This window comes from Nerophis ophidion, unplaced genomic scaffold, assembly GCF_033978795.1.
Source record: "Nerophis ophidion isolate RoL-2023_Sa unplaced genomic scaffold, RoL_Noph_v1.0 HiC_scaffold_40, whole genome shotgun sequence".
Lineage (NCBI taxonomy): Eukaryota > Metazoa > Chordata > Actinopteri > Syngnathiformes > Syngnathidae > Nerophis > Nerophis ophidion.
The window spans coordinates 481,713-503,044 of NW_026906962.1; the positions used below are offsets into that span (position 1 = coordinate 481,713).

Sequence of the window (21,332 nt, forward strand, 5' to 3'; positions counted from 1 at the left end):
GTCCCAGTGAAACACGTGTTTGAAGGAAGTGTGCACCACTCACTATTGTCCCAGTGAAACACGTGTTTGGCCAACAATCGTTCCGCCGTTGACAACCCCTTGATGACGTCACACAGGAGGAAGAACAAAACAAGATGGCGTCTGGCGGAGAATACGTTGTTTTGGTTATTATGGTTTATAGGTCTTAATTACAACGTACATGTGCACATGTGTGTCGTTTAACAGAGTAAACGTCCTTATTAATTGTTTGTATGCGGATACATTAGTCTGAGTGCACTTTGACGTGCTAGCCTAGCCTGCTGGTTAGCTTAGCTTGTTAGCTGCTAACAAAGAGAGGCGGAAGTGATCGAAACATCAAAGCAGAGATCCAATGTAAGTGTAAAGTGTTTTTATTGTGTGAACATGTCTATATTACAAATGATGTGAGTGTTGCTGAATCAGCGACTAACTGCTGCCATTGAAGAAATGTTTGTGATGTTAGAAAAAAAACAAAAAAACGATAGCAGAGGACAAGGAGGAATTTTGTCCAACAAAAGAGGAGAAGGAGCGACAACATCAACTACTGGACGCTGTTTTCAAGAAACATCAAGTTGTGTTACACATCCAGCCTTCCATCCATCTTCTTCTGCTTATCTGAGGTCGGGTCGCGGGGGCAGCAGCCTAAGCAGGGAACCCCAGACTTTCCTCTCCCCAGCCACTTCATCCAGCTCTTCCCGGGGGATCCCAAGGCGTTCCCAGGCCAGCCAGGAGACATAGTCTATTCAACGTGTCCTGGGTCTTCCCCGTTGCCTCCTACCGGTCGGACGTGCCCTAAACACCTCCCTAGGGAGGCGTTCGGGTGGCATCCTGACCAGATGCCTGAACCACCTTATCTGGCTGTTCTCGATGTGGAGGAGCAGCGGCTTTACTTTGAGTTCCTCCCAGATGACAGAGCTTCTCACCCATCTCTAAGGGAGAGACCCGCCACACGGCAGAGGAAACTCATTTAAAATAGAATAGACTTGATTGTCATTATATTTGCGTATAACAAGATCAAAGACTCCAACTAAAGGTGCGGTAGTGGGAACAAATATAGGGTCAAATAAATAACACAAGAGCTAATAAGGGAAAACTAACACTTGAAATAAACAGACCGCTTCGGACACTTGTACTAGTGATCTTATCCTTTCGGTCATGACCCAAAGCTCATGACCATAGGTGAGGATGGGAACGTAGATCGACCGGTAAATTGAGAGCTTTGCCTTCCGGCTCAGCTCCTTCTTCACCACAACGGATCGATACAGCGTCCACATTACTGAAGACGCCGCACCGATCCGCCTGTCGATCTCACGATCCACTCTTCCCTCGCTTGTGAACAAGACTCCAAGGTACTTGAACTCCTCCACTTGGGGCAGGGTCTCCTCCCCAACCCGGAGATGACACCCCACCCTTTTCTGTACGAGAACCTTGAACTCGGATTTGGAGGTGCTGATTCCCATCCCAGTCGCTTCACACTCTGTTGCAAACCGATCCAGTTAGAGCTAAAGTTCCTGGCCAGATGAAGAGACCTCATCGTGCAGCCACCAAACCGGATCCCCTCAACGCCTTGACTGCGCCTAGAAATTCTGTCCATAAAAGTTATGAACAGAATCGGCGCTTTGGCGGAGTCCAACCCTCACTGGAAAAGTGTCCGACTTACTGCCGGCAATGCGGACCAAGTTCTGACACTGATCGTACAGGGAGCGGACCGCCACAATCAGACAGTCCGATACCCCATACTCCCTGAGCACTCCCCACAGGACTTGCCGAGGGACACGGTTGAATGCCTTCTCCAAGTCCACAAAGCACATGTAGACTGGTTGGGCAACCTCCCATGCACCCTCAAGAACCCTGCCCAGAGTATAGACCTGGTCCACAGTTCCACGGCCAGGATGAAAACCACACTGTTCCTCCTAAATCTGAGGTTCGACTGTCTGACTTAGGCTCCTCTCCAGTACTTCTGAATAGACCTTCCCGGGAAGGCTGAGGATGCTTCTACATATTGACACAAATATATAAAAAACAGTAACCTTATGACGGATGCTTTTGCAATTGTTTTATTTGATCTTTCACAACACCTGGTGGCCACAATAATTCATGAAGTCAAGCTCATGGCTCACAATGTTGGCTAACGCAGACTTGTTTGTTACTGGATACTTTCTATCAGACTTTTGTTTTGGAGACTTTGTGTACGTATTAAGCAACTATAATTATTTGATATGCTTAAAAGTGCTGTTTTAGCTTAGCTGTTGTGTAGCTGCTCGCTCCTCGTAGCTTACAGCAGGTGTGTCCAAAGTGCAGCCCATAACTATGTTTTTAATTGACAACGGGGAGTTTTGAAAATGTGGTATTTGCGTGTCGGTCCAATCAGCGGCAGTTACGCCCTATTTCATCATTGGACCTAAGTCTTTGGCTTGGTAGGCGGGTACGAGGCTACCAAGCCAGGTGGTACGAGCACGAGCACGGAGGTGCCTTTGTAGTGGTGTCGCAGCTTGGGGGTCGTGCCGTCAGGTAACACCAGGAAGGTTCCTTCTGTGCGATATTGACTGGTGCTTTTTTTCTCCCTGGACTCTGACTTCATATCTGGTGTTGTCCCTCAGACCTCGGCCAAGAAGCCACGTAAACAGTGTGAAGAATGTGGGCGATAAGAGTGTGTGTGCGTGAGCATGAACTTGCACCCACTTTCAACTGGAACTCAGGACATATGATTAGTTGCACGGCCTATTCTTATCTATATTAAACAGCGTCCGGGGCTTGCATCTACTGCGGGGGTGCGTCATCGCTCTCTCGGTGTGGGTCGTTGCGCTCTTCGTCTGCTGGCCGTTGTTTCCTCCTCCGTGCTGCTCTCCCGCTCGTTCCTCCCTCGCCCTTTTTGTACTCTAGCAGCAGATAGACAGATTGTAAGCAGGTGTGTAATATACGCACCTGGCTCAGATTGCCGCTGCAGTGTCGCTTCGCGTGTGTCATGCCTCTCCTCGCCGCCGCATGCCCCGCCTCCTGGCCTCCAGGTGGGCCCGCGCTGCTGCTTTCCGCCCATTGTCGGCCCGTCGGCTGTGTCCCTCCACACATACAATGTCTGCTTTCACTGGGATGCCGACTGATGGGATGTTCATATCTTCCCGTTTAGATGAAGAATTAATCATCGCAAACGGTTAAAAAGGGTGGGTGCAAAAGAGCATATTACTTAATCTTTCTAGCCATCTCCAGGTCTAAGTTGGATGTCAGTGTTGACCAAGTTCTCGGTTTATGTCCACAACCTTCTACTACATAAGTGAGAAGCATGATTTATATTCTAGAATTAGCTTTCACCATCTTAGAGGTGAGGAAGCAGCTCAGTATGTCAATATAGCAGCATAAGCTAGTTACTTCTGTGATCAATGCGCCGCTAAAAGTAGGTCCTTAGTGTTAGCGCTTATAATAACAATATCACTAATACTTGGTTAATATTCAGGTCACAAAATGTAAATGGTGTATTGTTGGCAATTTTTTTGGAGGACTTTGTGGGTCAAATAGAGGAGCTCCCATTGACTCCAATGTTAGCTGATTTTTGCTCACGTTTATTAAATAATTCAATTTATAAAAGTTTAAAACATATGTCTCACATAAGGATTGTGAATGATAGGCAACATTTTTAAAAAGTGCAGTTTCCTTTGAATTTGTCAGATAAGTAAACAGTCGTTCAAATTAAATATGTAAAACAATTGAGGTTGTTTATAGATATTATCCACTATGAAGTTACAGTCAAACTAAGCACACAAGGGAAAGTACATTCATATACACATGAAGTACACACATGTGTAAGAATCATGTTACCACCAAAATATTGTCTTGTTCTCCTAAAGCCAATATCGAGTATCCTTTGGTGAGCTGACCGTATCGTCACACCCTTAGTTGAAAGCACACCATCCCCATGACATGACACTTCCACGTGATGTAGAACAGTAGTCCCACATTTTAAACATACACACACATCTGAAGAATATTAAAATTAAATATATTTGGTGGGCCAAACAAAATGACTCGACGAACCAATGTTTGGTATGGGCGATATGACCTCAAATCTATATCCTAATAACAATATATGTCACAATATATAATTTGGTGTATAATTGATACTAGAAGAATTTTAAAGTGGGTTACAAAAGCTCCTAATTTGGCAGCTGACATATGCAGTAACATATTGTATCATTTATAATTGTATTATTTTGTTGAAAAAAATATTTTTAATGTACTTGTTTATTTACTGTTAATATCTGGTTACTTTATTTGAGAAAATAATACTGGAAATGATGTAATATTTTACTGCATATTTCAACAACTAAATTAAGAGCCTGTGTAGCCTGTTTTAAAATGGTTCTGTTAGTAATTCAATATGAAATAATATATCGTAAAATCAATTTTAAACCAAATCGTTTATCCATAGTAAAAAGTCCTGTTGTTCTAGTTGGTTTTTATTTTCCTGTGAAAAATGTTGTAAAGAGTAACGTGTTTGTGCATCACTGAGATTTCAAGACAGTTCATACAATAACTTGTTTTTCCTAAGTGCATGTCAAAGTACTTAATGCATTATGTGACTGAGCAGATATGGATGTTTCTCAAACTTGTGTTTGTCTTGCAGACGTCTGTGAAGAACATCTTCACCCTGAGCAACAGAAGTGGAGCTTCAGGATGCAGACGGAGGAGCCACAGCACAACCTCATTAAGCAGGAAAAGGAATACCCACTGATCCCCCATTTTAAAAATGAAGAGGAGGACCCACTGACACCCCATTTTAAAAAGGAAGCAGTGGATCCACAGACCCCTCACATTAAGGCGGAAGAGGAATACCTACTGATCCCCCATTTCAAAAATGAAGAGGAACACCAATGGCTACCCTTTTTTAAAGAGGAGATGGAGGAACCACTGACACCACATTTTAAAAAGGAAGCGGTGGATCCACTGAGCCCTCACATTAAGGCGGAAGAGGAGGACCCACTGACCCCTCACATTAAAGAGGAAGAGGAGGAACACAGCATCAGTCAGCAGGGAGAGCATCTTGAAGGACTGGAGGAGGTTGATGTCACCAAGATGCCAGTGACTGGTGTCCCTGTGAAGAGTGAAGATGATGAGGTGAAAGGTGAAAGTGAGGAGAGGGGAGGGGGGGAGCCTCCAAGCAGCAGCTCAACACAACACATGACAACAGAAGCTGATGGAGACCACTGTGGAGGATCACAAGCAGACAAGCTCTTAGCTCCACTATCAGATAGTGAGGACACAACGTCACACTCTCCTGACACTGATGATGAAGACTCTAAAGATGATAAGACATGTCACACTGACAACACTCACTTCACATCTTCTCTCTGTCACAAAACCTTTAAATACCATTGTAGTCTGAAAAGACACATGAGAACACACACTGGAGAAAAACCTTTTATCTGTTCAATATGTGGTAATGGTTTTACTCAAAGATACATTTTGAAAATACACATGAGAATACACACTGGAGAAAAACCTTTTTCCTGCTCAGAATGTGGTAAAAGTTTTGGAAAAAATCAAAGTTTAAAAGTACACATGAGAACACACACAGGAGAAAAACCGTTTTCCTGCTCAGAATGTGGTAAAAGTTTTGTAAGAAATGAACATTTAAATGTACACATGAGATCACACACTGGAGAAAAACCTTTTTCATGTTCAATCTGCGGTAAAGATTTTACTCGAAGGGACCATTTCAAAAAACACATGAGAATACACACTGGAGAACAACCTTTTTCATGTTCAATCTGCGGTAAATATTTTGCTCGAAAGAACTACTTGAAAATACACATGAGTACACACACTGGTGAAAAACCTTATACTTGTTCAGTATGTTGTAGAAGTTTTATACAAAGTATGCATTTGAAAAGACACATGAGAATACACACTGGAGAAAAACCTTTTTCATGTTCAATCTGCAGTAAAGATTTTACTCAAATGCACCATTTCAAAGCACACATGACAAGACACACTGCGGACAAACCTTAAACATGTTCAGTGTGTTGTAAAAGTTGTATACAAAGTCCGTATTTTGAATAGACTCATGAGAAGACACCCAGGAGAGAAAGTGTTGAGTTGCAGTGTGTGTGGTGAAAGATTGTCTTCTAAGTACCAGTGTAAGAAACACAAGTGTGCTGGTGAGAACAGCAGCAGCAAATGAAACTGCAGGATTTGAAATAAACTGTCAAATCTTAACTTCGACTTTGTAACAACATCAGCACATAGATTCTAACATTTATAGATTAGATATTTCAGATTATTGCTTTTTTCAGTCAAGTACATGTTTTAATATACAACATTGTGTACTTTTATTTAAAAATGAACACAACACTTTGACTGTAATGGTGAGAATAAACAGGACAAAACATGTTACGAATACTTTTTATGTGTATAGAGATATTCAGAAATCATGTTTGATTTTTAATGATGTTGTAGAGTAACTCCTTTAAATGATGTACATATTTGTTTTACATGTGTTCATGCCTTTGCTTTTGAATACACATAAATCCCTCTTAATTCAAATTTAGTGGTTCACACTTGAAACATCTTCTGGACCACTTCTGGAAGCATATTATTATTTACTTTATACATCATTTAAACAGTTGTCTTTTATACAAGATCATTTACTTTTAAAATCTGTGACTTCATGAATCATTTGTTGGCTCTCAATAATCCATTCTTTTAATTATCTTTATTACTCTCCTTTGTAATATGAATATGGTTTTATATGTATGTCCCCTTTATGCAATATGTAGATTACAGAAAATGGCAACATTATATGTGGAAGGTTATGAAGGATAGTTTTGTTTTTAATAATCTACATTTCTTATTTTTTTTAAAAACTACACGACAATTTAAAAAAAAAAGTTGTTTATGATTTTGTTCCCCCTTTTTTAGAATCCCTCAAACATTATCAATTTCAGAAAACATGGGGAAGTTTGGATTGTTAGGGAAAAGTCAATAAAAGTCAATCCATCCATTGTTTCTACCGCTTGTCCCTTTCATTTTTTATGTATAGCATTTAATCACAAACTTGTCCGCCAAAGGGTGTTGTGTTTTGGAGAAACTCCTTCTGTCAGAGTGCTGTTCAACACTGCAAAGAGGAACCCAAGGATGTGCAGGACGCTGAGTAAAACACATTTTTTACTGCGGAAATCTACTCACAAAAACAATCCAAACAGGAGGAAACAAAAAGCGACGGTGCGAAACAGAGAAGACAAAATGTGTATTGTGGACAAAATAACAAAAGATACATATATACAAAAATGAACTAAACTTGGTTTGGAGTTACAAGACGTGCACACTACAAAACAACACCAAGATGGATGGCACTGGGAATGGCCAAGGTAGCAAAATACTCAAAGCATAGAATCAACTGGCATGATGTGGATTAACCGAGTGCCATCCAGCTGTCAATGTGCTGCTTAAGTAGCACCAGGGTCAATCGGAGGCAGCTGTGCACATCCCACAACTCCGCCCACAAGGGCAACACAGGGACTTTAGGAGGAAGGAGAAATGTAAGAACAAGATCAACTGCACCAAAAGAGGAAAACTGACAATACAAACCACAAGGTGGCAGCAGGTGGTGACAACTTCCCTCAAATTAAATTTGGGAAAAAAATGGACTGACCATAAGAGATAAATCATCACAAGTGAAGTTAAATCATTCAAAAGTTTACCTTTGTAATTCACTTCTATCCAAATAAATCCAGGATGGTTCTCCAGAATGTTCCATTCGAGAATGCTGTCAAACTGTTATGTCTACTAGGAAAATTAGATTCCAATACATTGTTAAATATTTGAATATTTTTACGAAAATAAGTTGTATGTCTTTGTTTAGAAATTTTGAAATTGACAGGTTTACTTTTATTTTCACAATAAATAAATAGTATATAATAAAATAGTTTTACCGTTGTGGGAAACTGGTTGTACTTATTTCTCTCGCGAGATTTGGAAAAGAGCTGGTTACTTGTTTCTCTCGCGAGATCTGACAACACTGCGCGCGAACCAAACACGGCGAGGATAAAGCAAGATGGCGTCTGACGGTGAAGACGTTATTGCAGTCGTCACAGTTCAGTGTTCTTAATCTGTGTCTCCATGTACACATATATGTCCTTTATTAGACTCTAGTAAATAGAGTAAACATCGTTAATAACTGTTTGCATCCGGTTATATTAGTGTGAGAGCTCTTTGAAGCTTCTCGAGCTAGCTTAGCCTGATAGTCAGCTTAGCTTGTTAGCTGCTAACAAAGAGAGGCGGAAGTGATCAAAACACATCACTAAGTAGAGATCAAGTGTGAGTGTAAAGTGTTGTGATTGTGTGAAAATGTGCCAAAGAACCATAGCAGAGTACGAGGAGGAACTTTATCCAACAAAAGAGGAGAAGGAGCGACAACATGAAAAACATCAAGTTGTGTTGCACAGAACAGGTTTGTTTACTTCTTACTCTCACATCTTTAATAACTTTATATTTCATTTTTAACACTATTATTGAGTAGATTGTCTACAGGAAGATGAATTGTTATGTGAGGATGATGCACTAATTGTTTTACATTGTTCATAAAAACGAGACAGTGCCAGACACACAATATTTATGAGAGGTTGATGTTTGTAACAATGTGTATCAACATGTTTACACAAAACTCACACAGTCACCGGGGGAATATTCCAGAGAGCAGGTTAAGTGCAAAGTCCTGAGTATGTAAAGCTCGAGAGTTTTACCTCCAAAAATAAGAGAGGTAAGACAAAGTCAGAGTCAGTTACCATGGTTACTGATGCTGTAAACCTAGCCTGCTAGCTGGCAGGTTTGACAAGTTATATATGTGCGTCAAAGCTATTATTTCCTTCATGTCGGTGCACCCTCCCTGAGATGGGTAGGTTGTGACTTCAAACCCCAACCCAGTCACACCAAAGACTATAAAAATGGGACCCATTACTTCTCTGCCTTGCACTCAGCATCAAGGGTTGTAATTGGGGTTTAATCACCATAAAAGTTATTCCCAGGCATGGCCACCGCTGCTGCTCACTGCTCCCCTCACCTCCCAGAGTATGATCAAGGGTGATGGGCCAAATGCAGGAAATAATCTCCCCACACCTAGTGTGTGTGTGACAATCATTGCTAATTTAACTTTCTAATGTGGCTGTAATTGTCAAAAAAACAAAGCCTGATCTAAAGATGACATCTTGATCTCATACCATCTCAAACCAATTGACTGTTCATTATTAGGTGAATTGTCTTATAGTCGCTTAAATTTGTCTTTAACCAAGCAACACTGTTTTTTCCAGTTACTCAACTAATCGGAAACATTTCCATTAGAACACTTGATTAATAAAATTTTCATTAGCCACAGCCCTATATTTCATGTACAATTTAATATTCAGCATGTAGGAGTTAAAATGTGTTTTGTTTGTGTCCTGTAGACATCCATCAGCTGATTGGACACCAAGAAGAATGTCTCCCTCATCTGCAGGGGGACAGTTTCACTTTAGAGTATCCACAGCCCTCACATTTTAAAGGGGACAAAGATGAGCCACAGCCCTCTTATTTTAAAGAGGAAGAGGAGGGAGAGTGTCCTGTAGGGCAGGAGGAGGCTGATGTCAGCAAGTTTCCACTGACTGTTGTCTCTGTGAAGACTGAAGAGCATGAAGACAAACCACCTGAGTCCTCACAGCTTCATCACAGTCCAAGTAAGCACAACATCCACATATCATCTAATACAATGTTTGTGACACATGTTCATCCGGGGGACACATTTATCACTAAAGATAGAGATATACTTGCTTTTTAACACCACCATTTAAAAATGAATGCTCATCAATCATCAACAGTGTAATTGCTGGGGTGTAACCATGTGACCTAGGGGCCGTCCTCCTTACCTCACGTGGTCAAATGAAGGCAAACATTCAATATGGCTACTGTTTATTTACCTTAGCAGCACATATGTCAGCATATTTCAAAGGTTTAGTGGTGAAGATTAGGGATGTACACCAAGTACCATTTTTTAAATTAGTACTGGTTCCTAATTATGTCGTCCATGAGGACTGTGAAAATTCTGGATTAAAGACACAACTATTTGTATTTTTAATTCCAGCTGACTGAGGTAACTATGACACGTTGTCACATTGAGTTCAGCTGCCGCTGCTACACATTACAATCAGCTTTGAATAATCACAAATAAGGAAGCAACAAAAGTTTGATGTATGTGTTATTGAGAAGAAGATGACATAACTGCATTTCACCTTGCACTGCACACATAGTTGACTTCTTTAAGATGTTAAATAAACAGCTGCTGATAAAAGACTTCCCTGCTCTGAGATGTTACAGAACATCATGTTGGAGGTGTTCAACCTCTTGTGCTAATAGGAATGCTATTTAAAATGCCTTTTTCCACTTTTTTATTTCCACAAATGACATGTAGTACCAAAAAAAGTACCGACAAATACTGGTATCGATTAGGGTATCATATCGATACATTTCTAACGATTTATATCCCTACTTAAAATACAAGCCAGATATCTTAAAAAAATAATTTCAACGTTTGTTTGGATTTAGTAACTTCTCTGCTGTCCAGCGATGTCTCAATCAATCTAGTTTATTTGTACTAATTAGCATAGTTTTCTTGTGTCTCTAAAGTCTTTATTTTGACAGCCCTCTCACGGTAAAGTTGTCGAAGTTGCAAACTGAGGCAGTATTTGTGACTGATAAAACTTTCGGCGAATCAAAATTTAAGAAATTGTACCGGAAAGTTAATTATGTTTGAAGATGGCTGATAGAAACACAATCAGAATCAGAAACACTTTATAATCTCACAGGAGAATTTAAGATTTTCAGCACAATCCCATTCAAGAGCAGACAAACATTACAGGGAGACAGAACAGGTCTGCCAACTTCCGCCGCCCCTTAAAAAAAAGGTGAGAAACTGGTAAAAAGGAGGAGAGGTGAGAAAAAAAATCAGTCTAAGCCTGGGACCCTGGAGAGGGGATCCAGACTGAGGCCAAAGAGAAAACAAAAATCTAATATCCAGCGCCGGGGACCGGGCTCGGCGTGTAGTTGTTGACAACCTGCTGCTCCACTTTGACATGTTAGGCTTACAAGAGACATTCCTCCCAAAACTAGACCTGGGGCTCTTGAATTATATTGATAATGGGAATTGTATGAGGGAGGATAGCGGGAGGTGTTGCTGTGCTCTGGCACAAAAAGCACGATGCAGTTATTAGTGTTATTAGGCTCGAAGTGTATTGCTGTTCAGTATAAGTCCGACAATAGGGAGTTTATTGTTCTCAATGTGTACACTCCGTATGAATGTAAAGACAATGAGGATGAATCCATGTTTAAACTTGCTTTTATTAATTCTTTTATACAGGATAATCACTGTACGTGTATTTATGTGGTCGGTGACTGGAATGCTGATATTTCTGATGGCAGCTCTGATAATGCAAGACACCTAATACAGTTTTGTGATGATAATGCACTCACCTTATCTAGTCAAGGGTTGTTGCCAGCTGATAGCTACTCTTATATTAGTGAAGCCTGGCACACAACATCATGGCTTCGGGTGGGGGGACGGGTCCTGACTGTTGTTTGTGCTTAGCCACCAAACAGCAGCTCAGAGTACCCACTCTTTTTGGATTCCCTTGAGGGAATACTGGAGAGTGCTCCCTCGCTGATTCCCTTGTTCTGCTGGGGGACTTCAACGCTCATGTTGGCAACGACAGTGAAACCTGGAGAGGCGTGCTTGGGAAAAATGGCCGCCCGGATCTGAACCCAAGTGGTGCTTTGTTATCGGATTGTCACGGATTGTCCATGACAAACACCATGTTCAAACATAAGGGTGTCCATATGTGCACTTGGCACCAGGACATCCTCGGCCGCAGTTCCATGATCGACTTTGTAGTTGTGTCATCGGATTTGCGGCCTCATGTTTTGGACACTCGGGTGAAGAGAGGGGCAGAGCTTTCTACCAATCACCACCTTGTGGTGAGCTTGTGAGGGTCTGCTGGGAACGCCTAGAAGAGTTTCCTGTCAGAGAGAGTTTCAATTCCCACCTCTGGAAGAACTTTGAACATGTCACGAGGGAGGCAGTGGATATTGAGTCCGAGTGGACCATATTCCGTGCCTCTATTGTCGAGGCGGCTGATTGGAGCTGTGGCCGCAAGGTGGTTGGTTCCTGTCGTGGCGGTAATCCTAGAACCCGCTGGTGTACACCAGCAGTGAGGGATTCCATCAAGCTGAATAAAGAGTCCTATCGGGTCATTTTGGTTCATGGGACTCCAGAAGCAGTGGACAGGTACCGACTGGCCAAGCGAAGTGCGGCTTCAGCGGTCGCGGAGGCAAAAACTCGGACATGGGAGGAGTTTGGGGAAGCCATGGAAAACGAGTTCCGGGCGGCTTCGAAGCAATTCTGGTCCACCATCCGCCGCTTCAGGGTGGGAAGCAGTACACTGTCAACACCGTGTATGGTGAGGATGGTTTGCTGCTGACCTCTACTGCGGCTGTTGTTAATCAGTGGAGGGAATACTTAGAAGACCTCTTCAATCCCACCAACACATCTTCGTATGAGGAAGCAGTTCCTGGAAAATCTGTGGTGGGCTCTCCTATTTCTTGGGCCGAGGTCGCCGAGGTAGTTAAAAGCTCCTCGGTGGCCGCGCTCAGGAAACATTTGGTGATTTAACCCCCAACCCTTGATGCTGAGTGCCAAGCAAGGAGGCAATGGGTCCCATTTTTATAGTCTTTGGTATGACTCGGCCAGGGTTTCAACTCATGACTTTCCAGTCTCAGGGCAGACACTCTAACCAAAAGGCCACTGAGCAGGTCGATGGTTAATGCATCCTAAATAGAAAATAAACCTTGAGCAATTGAGTCATTGGTAGCCGCTCTATTCTGCTTTCAAAGTGCTCTAAATAACATCTTAAAGGCCTACTGAAATGAGATTTTCTTATTTAAACGGGGATAGCAGGTCCATTCTATGTTTCATACTTGATCATTTCGCGATATTGCCATATTTTTGCTGAAAGGATTTAGTAGAGAACATCGACGATAAAGTTTGCATCTTTTGGTGCTGACAAAAAAGCCTTGCCTTTACTGGAAGTCGCAGACGATGATGTCACAAGTGTGAGGGCTCCTCGCGTCCTCACATTGTTTTTAATGGGAGCCTCCAGCAGCAAGAGCAGTTCGGACCGAGAAAACGACTATTTCCCCGTTAATTTGAGCGAGGATGAAAGATTCGTGAATGATGATATTGATAGCGAAGAACTAGAAAAAAAATAAATAAAAATAAGTTAAAATAAAAGGCGATTGCATTGGGATGGATTCAGATGTTTTTAGACACATTTACTAGGATAATTCTGGGAAATCCCTTATCTTTCTATTGTGTTGCTAGTGTTTTAGTGAGTTAAATAGTACCTGATAGTCGGAGGGGTGTGTCCACGGGTGTCTTGACGTCAGTCTCTGAGGGAAGTTGACGGCAGCTGCATGGACGGCGCAAGCTCAGCTGATCTACAGTAAGAGGAGAGTTTTTACCACAATTTTCTCAACGAAACCTGCCGGTTGACAAGTGGTCGGGAACCATGTTCGCTTGACCGTTCTGATCCATAGTAAAGCCGTGTGTTTGTGTGGCTAAAGGCTAAAGCTTCCCACCTCCATCTTTCTACTGTGACTTCTCCATTATTAATTGAACAAATTGCAAAAGATTCAGCAACACAGATGTCCACAATACTGTGTAATTGCGTGATGAAAAGAGACGACTTTCAGCCCGCAAATGGTGCTGCGCTAATATGTCCCCTCCAACCCGGGACGTCACGCGCACGCGTCATCATTCCGCGACGTTTTCAACAAGAAACTCCGCGGGAAATTTAAAATTGTAATTTAGTAAACTAAAGCGGCCGTATTGGCATGTGTTGCAATGTTAATATTTCATCATTGATATGTAAACTATCAGACTGTGTGGTCGCTAGTAGTGGCTTTCAGTAGGCCTTTAAATCCACTTTTTACATTTTAAAGGGGAACATTATCAGCAGACCTATGTAAGCGTCAATATATACCTTGATGTTTCAGAAAAAAGACCATATGTTTTTTTAACCGATTTCCGAACTCTAAAAGGGTGGATTTGGCGATGTAAACGCTGTCGGAGCAATGACCTTTCACCCGTGACGTCACAACGGGAAGCAATCAGCCATTTTCTCAAACACATTACACACACAAGTCAAATCAGTTCTGTTATTTTCCGTTTTCCGTACCTTGGAGACATTATGCCTCGTCGGTGTGTTGTCGGAGGGTGTAACAACACCAGCTGACTTACGTGGAGTGTGCTAATCAGACATATTACTGGAAGCTAATCGATGCTAACATGCTCTTTAGGCTTGCTGTATGTACATATTGCATCATTATGCCTTATTTGTAGCTTTAATTGCATCCAGCCTTTCCCTCCACCCACATTTAATGCCAAACAAACACATACCAATGGACGGATTCAAGTTGCACCAGTGGTCAAAAGATGCGAAAGTCCCTCGTTTGTTCTGCACACCTTACCGACGATAGCGATGCTACGACAGAGATGGCACAGAGATGTGTGGATATCCTGCGACACTCAAAGCAGATGCATCTACAATGATAAAGTCAACGAAATCACAAAGTTGAGTTTTGTTGATGTTATTGACTTATGTGCTAATCAGAAATATTTGCTCACGGTATGACTGGAAGTTAATCGATGCTAACATGCTATTTAGGCTAGCTGTATGTACATATTGCATCATTATGCCTCATTTGTAGCTATATTTGCATCCAGCCTTTTGCTCCACCCACATTTAATGCCAAACAAATACATACCAATTGACGGATTCAGGTTGCACCAGTGGTCAAAAGATGCAATCGTTGGTTAGAAGGCGATCGCCGAATTCGTCCTCCTTGCCGATGTCTGTCGTGATATGGCCCAATAGCTTCAGTTTCTTCTTCTATTTCGTTTTCGCTATCTGCCTCCACACTCCAACCATCCGTTTCAATACATGCGTAATCTGTTGAATCGCTTAAACCGCTGAAATCTGAGTCTGAATCCGAGCTAATGTCGCTTTCTGTTCTATCCGCCATGTTTGTTTGTATTGGCTTCACGCAGTGACGTCACAGGAAAATGGACAGGCGGATATAACGACGGTTAAAATCAGGCACTTTAAAGCCGTTTTTTGGGATATTGCGTGATAGATAAAATTTTGAAAAAACTTCCAAAAATAAAATAAGCCACTGGGAGCTGATTTTTATTGGTTTTAACCCTTCTGAAATTGTGATAATGTTCCCCTTTAAATACACACTGTAAGTATATATGTAATGTAGTCACACTCTTAATAACATGTCATATTTACATATCTTTCTCATTTTAAGCATACAATGTCTGCTCTCAGTGGGATGCCGACTGATGGGATGTTCATATCTTCCCGTTTAGATGAAGAATTAATCCTCATAAATGGTTAAAAAAGGGTGGGTGCAAAAGAGCGTATTTTCGAGTCTTTCTTGCCATCTCCAGGTCTAAGTTGGATGTCAGAGTTGACCAAATTCTCGGTTTATGTCCACAACCTTCTACTTCATAAGTGAGAAGCATGATTTATAATGTAGAATTAGCTTTCACCCTCTTAGAGGCGAGAAAGCAGCTCAGTATGTCAATATAGCAGCATAAGCTAGTTACTTCTGTGATCTATGCGCCGCTAAAAGTAGGTCCTCAAAGGCCTACTGAAATTAGATTTTCTTATTTACACGGGGATAGTAGGTCCATTCTATGTGTCATACTTGATCATTTCGCGATATTGCCAAATTTTCGCTGAAAGGATTTAGTAGAGAACATCGACGATAAAGTTCGCAACTTTTGGTGCTGATAAAAAAGCCTTGCCTTTACCGGAAGTCGCAGACGATGACGTCACAAGGGTGAGGGCTCCTCACGTCCTCACATTGTTTATAATGGGAGCATCTAGCGGCAAGAGCTATTCGGACCTAGAAAACGACAATTTCCCCATCAATTTGAGCGAAGATGAAAGATTTGTGGATGATGATATTGATAGCGAAGGATGAGAAAAAAAATAAAAAAAATAAAATAAAATAAAAAGCAACGGCTCCGGGCAGCGGCATTGTGAGCGTTTCAGATGTAATTACACACATTTACTAGGATAATTCTGAAAGATCCCTTATCTGCTTATTGTTTCAATAGTGTTTTAGTGAGATTGTAAAGACATACCTCGAGGTCGGATGGCTGCGGTGAACACCCTGTGTCTTAAAGAAAAGCCGAGGAGCCAAGCTCACAGCTGCCTTTTAAACAGCTACTGCAGGAGGACAAATAATGATGTCTCCGGTAAGATATATATCACAATTTTCCCATCCAAAAACATGCTGGTTGACGTAGAGAAACATGTTCGCTTGACCGCTCTGTGTTAAAAACAAAGGTGCAATATACCGTTTTCCACCAACAGCACTGTTGTTTATAGTCTCCATTATTAATTGAAAAAATAGCAAAAGATTCAGCAGAACAGATGTCCAAATTACTGTGTAAGTATGCGATGAAAAGAGACGACTTTTAGCTGTGTGTTATGCTAAGCTAATATTTCCTGACAGTCCGTGACGTCACGCGCACACGTCATCATTCCGCGACGTTTTCAACAGGAAACTCCGCGGGAAATTTAAAATTGCAATTTAGTAAACTAAAGCGGGCATATTGGCATGTGTTGCAATGTTAATATTTCATCATTGATATATAAACTATCAGACTGCGTGGTCGCTAGTAGTGGCTTTCAGTAGGCCTTTAACGTTAGCGCTTATAATAAAAATATCACTAATACTTGGTTAATATTCAGGTCACAAAATGTAAAATGAGTATAGTTGGCAGTTTTTGGATGTTTTTTGGAGGACTTTGTGGGTCTAATAGAGGAGCTCCCATTGACTCCAATATTAGCTGATTTCTGCTCATGTTTATTTACTAATTAGAATTCATAAATATTTAAAAAATATGTCTCACATAAGGATTATGAATGACAGGCGACATTTTAAAAAGTGCAGTTTCCTTTGAGTTTGTCAGATAAGTAAACAGTCCTTCAAATTAAAGATGTAAAACAATTGAGGTTGTTTATAGATATTATCCACTATGAAGTTACAGTCAAACTAAGCACACAAGGGAAAGTACATTCATATACACATGAAGTACACATATGTGTAAGAATCATGTTCATCGTCACACCCTTAGTTAAAAGCACACCATCCCCATGACATGACACTTCCGCGTGATGTAGAACAGGAGTACAACATTTTAAACATACACACACATCTGAAGAATATAAAAAATACATATATTTGGTGGGCCAAACAAAATGACTCGGGGAGCCAATGTTTGGTATGGGCGATATGACCTCAAATCTATATCCTAACAACAATATGTCACAATATATAATTTTTTTATATGATTGATAATAGAATAATTTCAAAGCGGGTTAAAAAATGCTCCTAATTTGGCAGCTGACATATGCAGTAACATATTGTGTAATTTCTAATTGTATTATTTTATCGAACCCATCCATCCATCCATCCATCCATCCATCATCTTCCGCTTATCCGAGGTCGGGTCGCGGGGGCAGCAGCCTAAGCAGGGAAGCCCAGACTTCCCTATCTCCAGCCACTTCGTCTAGCTCTTCCCGGGGGATCCCGAGGCGTTCCCAGGCCAGCCGGGAGACATATCTGGTTACTTTATTCGAGGAAAAAAAATACTGGAAATTATGTATTATTTCACTGCATATTTCAGCAACTAAATTAGGAGCCTGTGTAACCTGTTTTAAGATAGTTCTATTAGTAATTCTATATGAAATAATTTAATCGCAAAATCTAATTTAAACCATATCGCCTATCCACAGTAAAAAGTCCTGTTGTCCTGGTTTGTTTTTCTTTTCCTGTGAATAATGTTGTTAAGAGCAGCGTGTTTGTGCGTCACTGAGATTTCAAGACAGTTCTTACAATAACTTGTTTTTCCTAAGTGCATGTAAAAGTACTGAATGCGTTGTGTGACTGAGCAGAGATGCTGTGTTTGTCTTGCAGACATCTGTGAAGAACATCTTGACCCTGAGCAACAGAAGTGGAGCTTCAGGATGCGAACGGAGGAGCCACAGCCCTTCCACATTAAGAAGGAAGAGGAATACCTACTGACCCCCATTTTTAAAGAGGAAGAGGAGGACCCACAGACACCCCATTTTAAAAAGGAAGCGGTGGATCCACTGAGCCCTCACATTAAAGAGGAAGAGGAAGAACACAGCATCAATCAGCAGGGAGAGCATCTTGAAGGACTGGAGGAGGTTGATGTCACCAAGATGCCAGTGACTGGTGTCCCTGTGAAGAGTGAAGATGATGAGGTGAAAGGTGAAAGTGAGGAGAGGGGAGGGGGGGAGCCTCCAAGCAGCAGCTCAACACAACACATGACAACAGAAGCTGATGGAGACCACTGTGGAGGATCACAAGCAGACAAGCTCTTAGCTCCACTATCAGATAGTGAGGACACAACGTCACACTCTCCTGACACTGATGATGAAGACTCTAAAGATGATAAGACATGTCACACTGACAACACTCACTTCACATCTTCTTACTCTCACAAAACATTTAAATCTCCTAGTAAGTTGAAAAGACACATGAGAACACACACTGGAGAAAAACCTTTTTCATGTTCAATCTGCGGTAAAGATTTTATTCAGAGGTACGATTTGAAAAGACACATGAGAACACACACTGGAGAAAAACCTTTTTCATGTTCAATCTGCGGTAACGATTTTACTCATAGGCAACATTTGAACACACACAAGAGAATACACACTGGAGAAAAACCCTTTACTTGCTCAGAATGCTGTAAAAGATTTGCGCGAAAAGCAGAGTTAAAAAGACACATGAGAATACACACTGGAGAAAAACCATTCATATGCTCAGTTTGTGGCAAAGGATTCTCCCAGAAGGGACATTTGGTAAACCACACAAAAACACACACTGGAGAAAAACCTTTTTCATGTTCAATCTGTGGTAAAGGATTTACTCAAAGGCACCTTTTCAAAGCACACATTAGAAGACACACAGGAGAAAAACCTTTTTCATGTTCAATGTGTGGTAAAGCTTTTACTCGAAGTGACCATTTCAAAGCACACATGAGAATACACACTGGAGAAAAAACATTTTTATGTTCAATCTGCGGTAAAGATTTTACCCGAAGGGACCATTTCAAAGCACATATGAGAATACACAATGAATAAAAAACCTTTTCACTGTTAAGAATGTGGTGAAGCTTTTGTACAATGAAGCACTTTGAAAGTACACATGAGAACACACACTGGAGAAAAACCTTTTTCCTGCTCAGAATGTGTTAAAGCGTTTGTGTGAAAAAGCACATTGAAAGTAGCCATGAGAACACACACTGGAGACATACCTTATTGTAACCTGGGTGACAAAACCCCATTAAATATCCTCATTTAAATATCCTTTTAAAACCCCATTGAATATTCTTTGTAATTAAATCTTCCTATTTAAATAATTGTATTTAAATATCCTCTCAAAACCCCATTGAATATTATTTCTAATTAAATATCTTTCTATTTAAATATCATTTTACTTAAATATCCTATTTATTTTCGTGTCTTTGCGTGCGTCACGCGGTCACGTGACCTATTGCGGGAAGCATAAAATCCAGTAGTGGGCTGCTTCCAGGAAGAGCGAGAGGGACGTTGCTGCAGGAGCCAACTACTGAAGCCGTGGGTCGTCGTGCGAGAGTGTTTAAGTGGGATTTATCTGCGGAATTGGCCAAGTTGGATGGCGAGCTAGAGCCTGAAGCTTTATGCCTGGAACTGAACCAACCCAACTGAATCCACCCAACCGAGCCGGGCGGCTAGGAGACTCCTCAGCAGCCGCTCTGTTTTTTCCCTTTGGTTTTTCATAAGTCAACAAGTTCATTTCTGTCCTCCCTGAACTTTCACATTTACCCGTTACCTTCACTAAAACCCCTCTGGACACTGCCACCACAACGTGGACTTTGCGAGGTCGTTTAATGAAGTGTCGTGTTGCGCCTATACCATTTTTGGTAAAAACAAGGACTGAATCAAGTACTGTATCACATTGTAAATATTGAACGTTCTGTAATTTATGTTGAAAATGTGAATGGCCATTCCAATTTACATGTCTTTTTGTTGTTGTTTATTTTTCCTATAATTCTTTAATATAATTTGGTACCATTTAAACATAAAACCTGTGTTCAGTCTTCATTACTCTCCATTCCTAGAGCTGAATTGAGTTTCTTCTGATCTAACCCAGTTATATAATTCATTGTTTACTTAATACTTGTACAGTGCTTTACTTAAGTAACATGCAGGCTACATTATACATATATTGTAAAAGTTTTATACAAAGTCTGCTTTTGAAAAGACTCATGAGAATACACACTGGTAAGTAAGTGTTGAGTTGCAGTGTGTGTGGTGAAAGATTCTCTTCTAGGCTTCACGGTGAAAGAGGGGTGAGTGCGTCTGCCTCACAATACAAAGGTCCTGAGTAGTCCTGTGTTCAATCCCGGGCTCGGGATCTTTCTGTGTGAAGTTTGCAGGTCCTCCCCGTGAATGTGTGGGTTCCCTCTGGGTACTCCGGCTTCCTCCCACTTCCTGTCAAAGTTTGTTGTTGACGAACCCCATGATGCGGAGACGGAGTCAGGCATTGAATAAGGAAACATGGTTTTAATATAAAATACTAGAACAAAACCAAACAAAGGGTACAAACAAAAAGCACGCACATGGGAGGATAACAACCCAAGAGAGCTAGCATGGGAGCTAGAAAACAAAAAGGAAATTTAGCTTGGAAAACAGAAGTCGTACTTGTACTTAGAAAACAAACTGGAAGCAGGGAACAAAAGGCAGTAAGCTAAAAACCGCAATCAAACATAGCTTACAGCAACGCTGCATGGACAAGACAAGATACGACAGGTAGCAAAGACAAGTGCGACATGTGGCAACGACAATAATCCAGCACTGACTGGAGGAAAAAAGCAGGTAAAATAGGAGCGGGCTGATTGTAGCCAGGTGTAGCCAGGTGCCAATCAGCCGCAGCTGAGGGAAAAACAGCACACAGGGAGACAAACAGGAAGCTGGACTAAAATAAGAGTGCTGACAGGAACTAAGGACAGGATATTCCAAACACATAGAGGAGAAACTAAAACACAAACTGTCAGTGGCAAGCGTGACATTTCCAAAGACATGCACCTGGGGATAGGCTCCTCCCACCTCCAAAGACATACACCTGGGGATAGGCTCCTCCCACCTCCA

At 41.3% G+C, this 21,332-nt stretch overlaps 3 protein-coding genes across 3 annotated transcripts in view; all 3 read left to right on the forward strand.

Annotated features, from left to right (window-relative positions):
• Window positions 1–21,332, forward strand: part of LOC133546744 (gastrula zinc finger protein XlCGF8.2DB-like) — a 458,486-nt gene that overhangs the window by 336,103 nt on the left and 101,051 nt on the right. The window lies entirely within an intron of this gene.
• LOC133546739 (gastrula zinc finger protein XlCGF57.1-like) lies at window positions 100–7,017 on the forward strand. The gene is made up of 2 exons (XM_061892552.1): window positions 100–372; window positions 4,637–7,017. Exon 2 carries the CDS (start codon window positions 4,687–4,689, stop codon window positions 6,019–6,021), a length of 1,335 nt encoding a protein of 444 aa, XP_061748536.1. The 5' UTR covers window positions 100–372; window positions 4,637–4,686; the 3' UTR covers window positions 6,022–7,017.
• Window positions 8,046–20,244, forward strand: LOC133546735 (zinc finger protein 391-like). The gene is made up of 3 exons (XM_061892548.1): window positions 8,046–8,461; window positions 9,453–9,719; window positions 18,088–20,244. The coding sequence occupies exons 1-3, from the start codon at window positions 8,359–8,361 to the stop codon at window positions 19,281–19,283; spliced, it is 1,566 nt and encodes a 521-aa protein (XP_061748532.1). The 5' UTR covers window positions 8,046–8,358; the 3' UTR covers window positions 19,284–20,244.

Bases quoted from the DNA above. Each gene is read 5' to 3' on its own strand.
- LOC133546735 (XM_061892548.1), top strand. From the start codon at position 8,359: ATGTGCCAAAGAACCATAGCAGAGTACGAGGAGGAACTTTATCCAACA. The intron at 8,462-9,452 runs GTTTGTTTACTT...TGTGTCCTGTAG, and splicing joins AGTTGTGTTGCACAGAACAG to ACATCCATCAGCTGATTGGA. The intron at 9,720-18,087 runs GTAAGCACAACA...TTTGTCTTGCAG, and splicing joins ACAGCTTCATCACAGTCCAA to ACATCTGTGAAGAACATCTT.
- LOC133546739 (XM_061892552.1), top strand. From the start codon at position 4,687: ATGCAGACGGAGGAGCCACAGCACAACCTCATTAAGCAGGAAAAGGAA.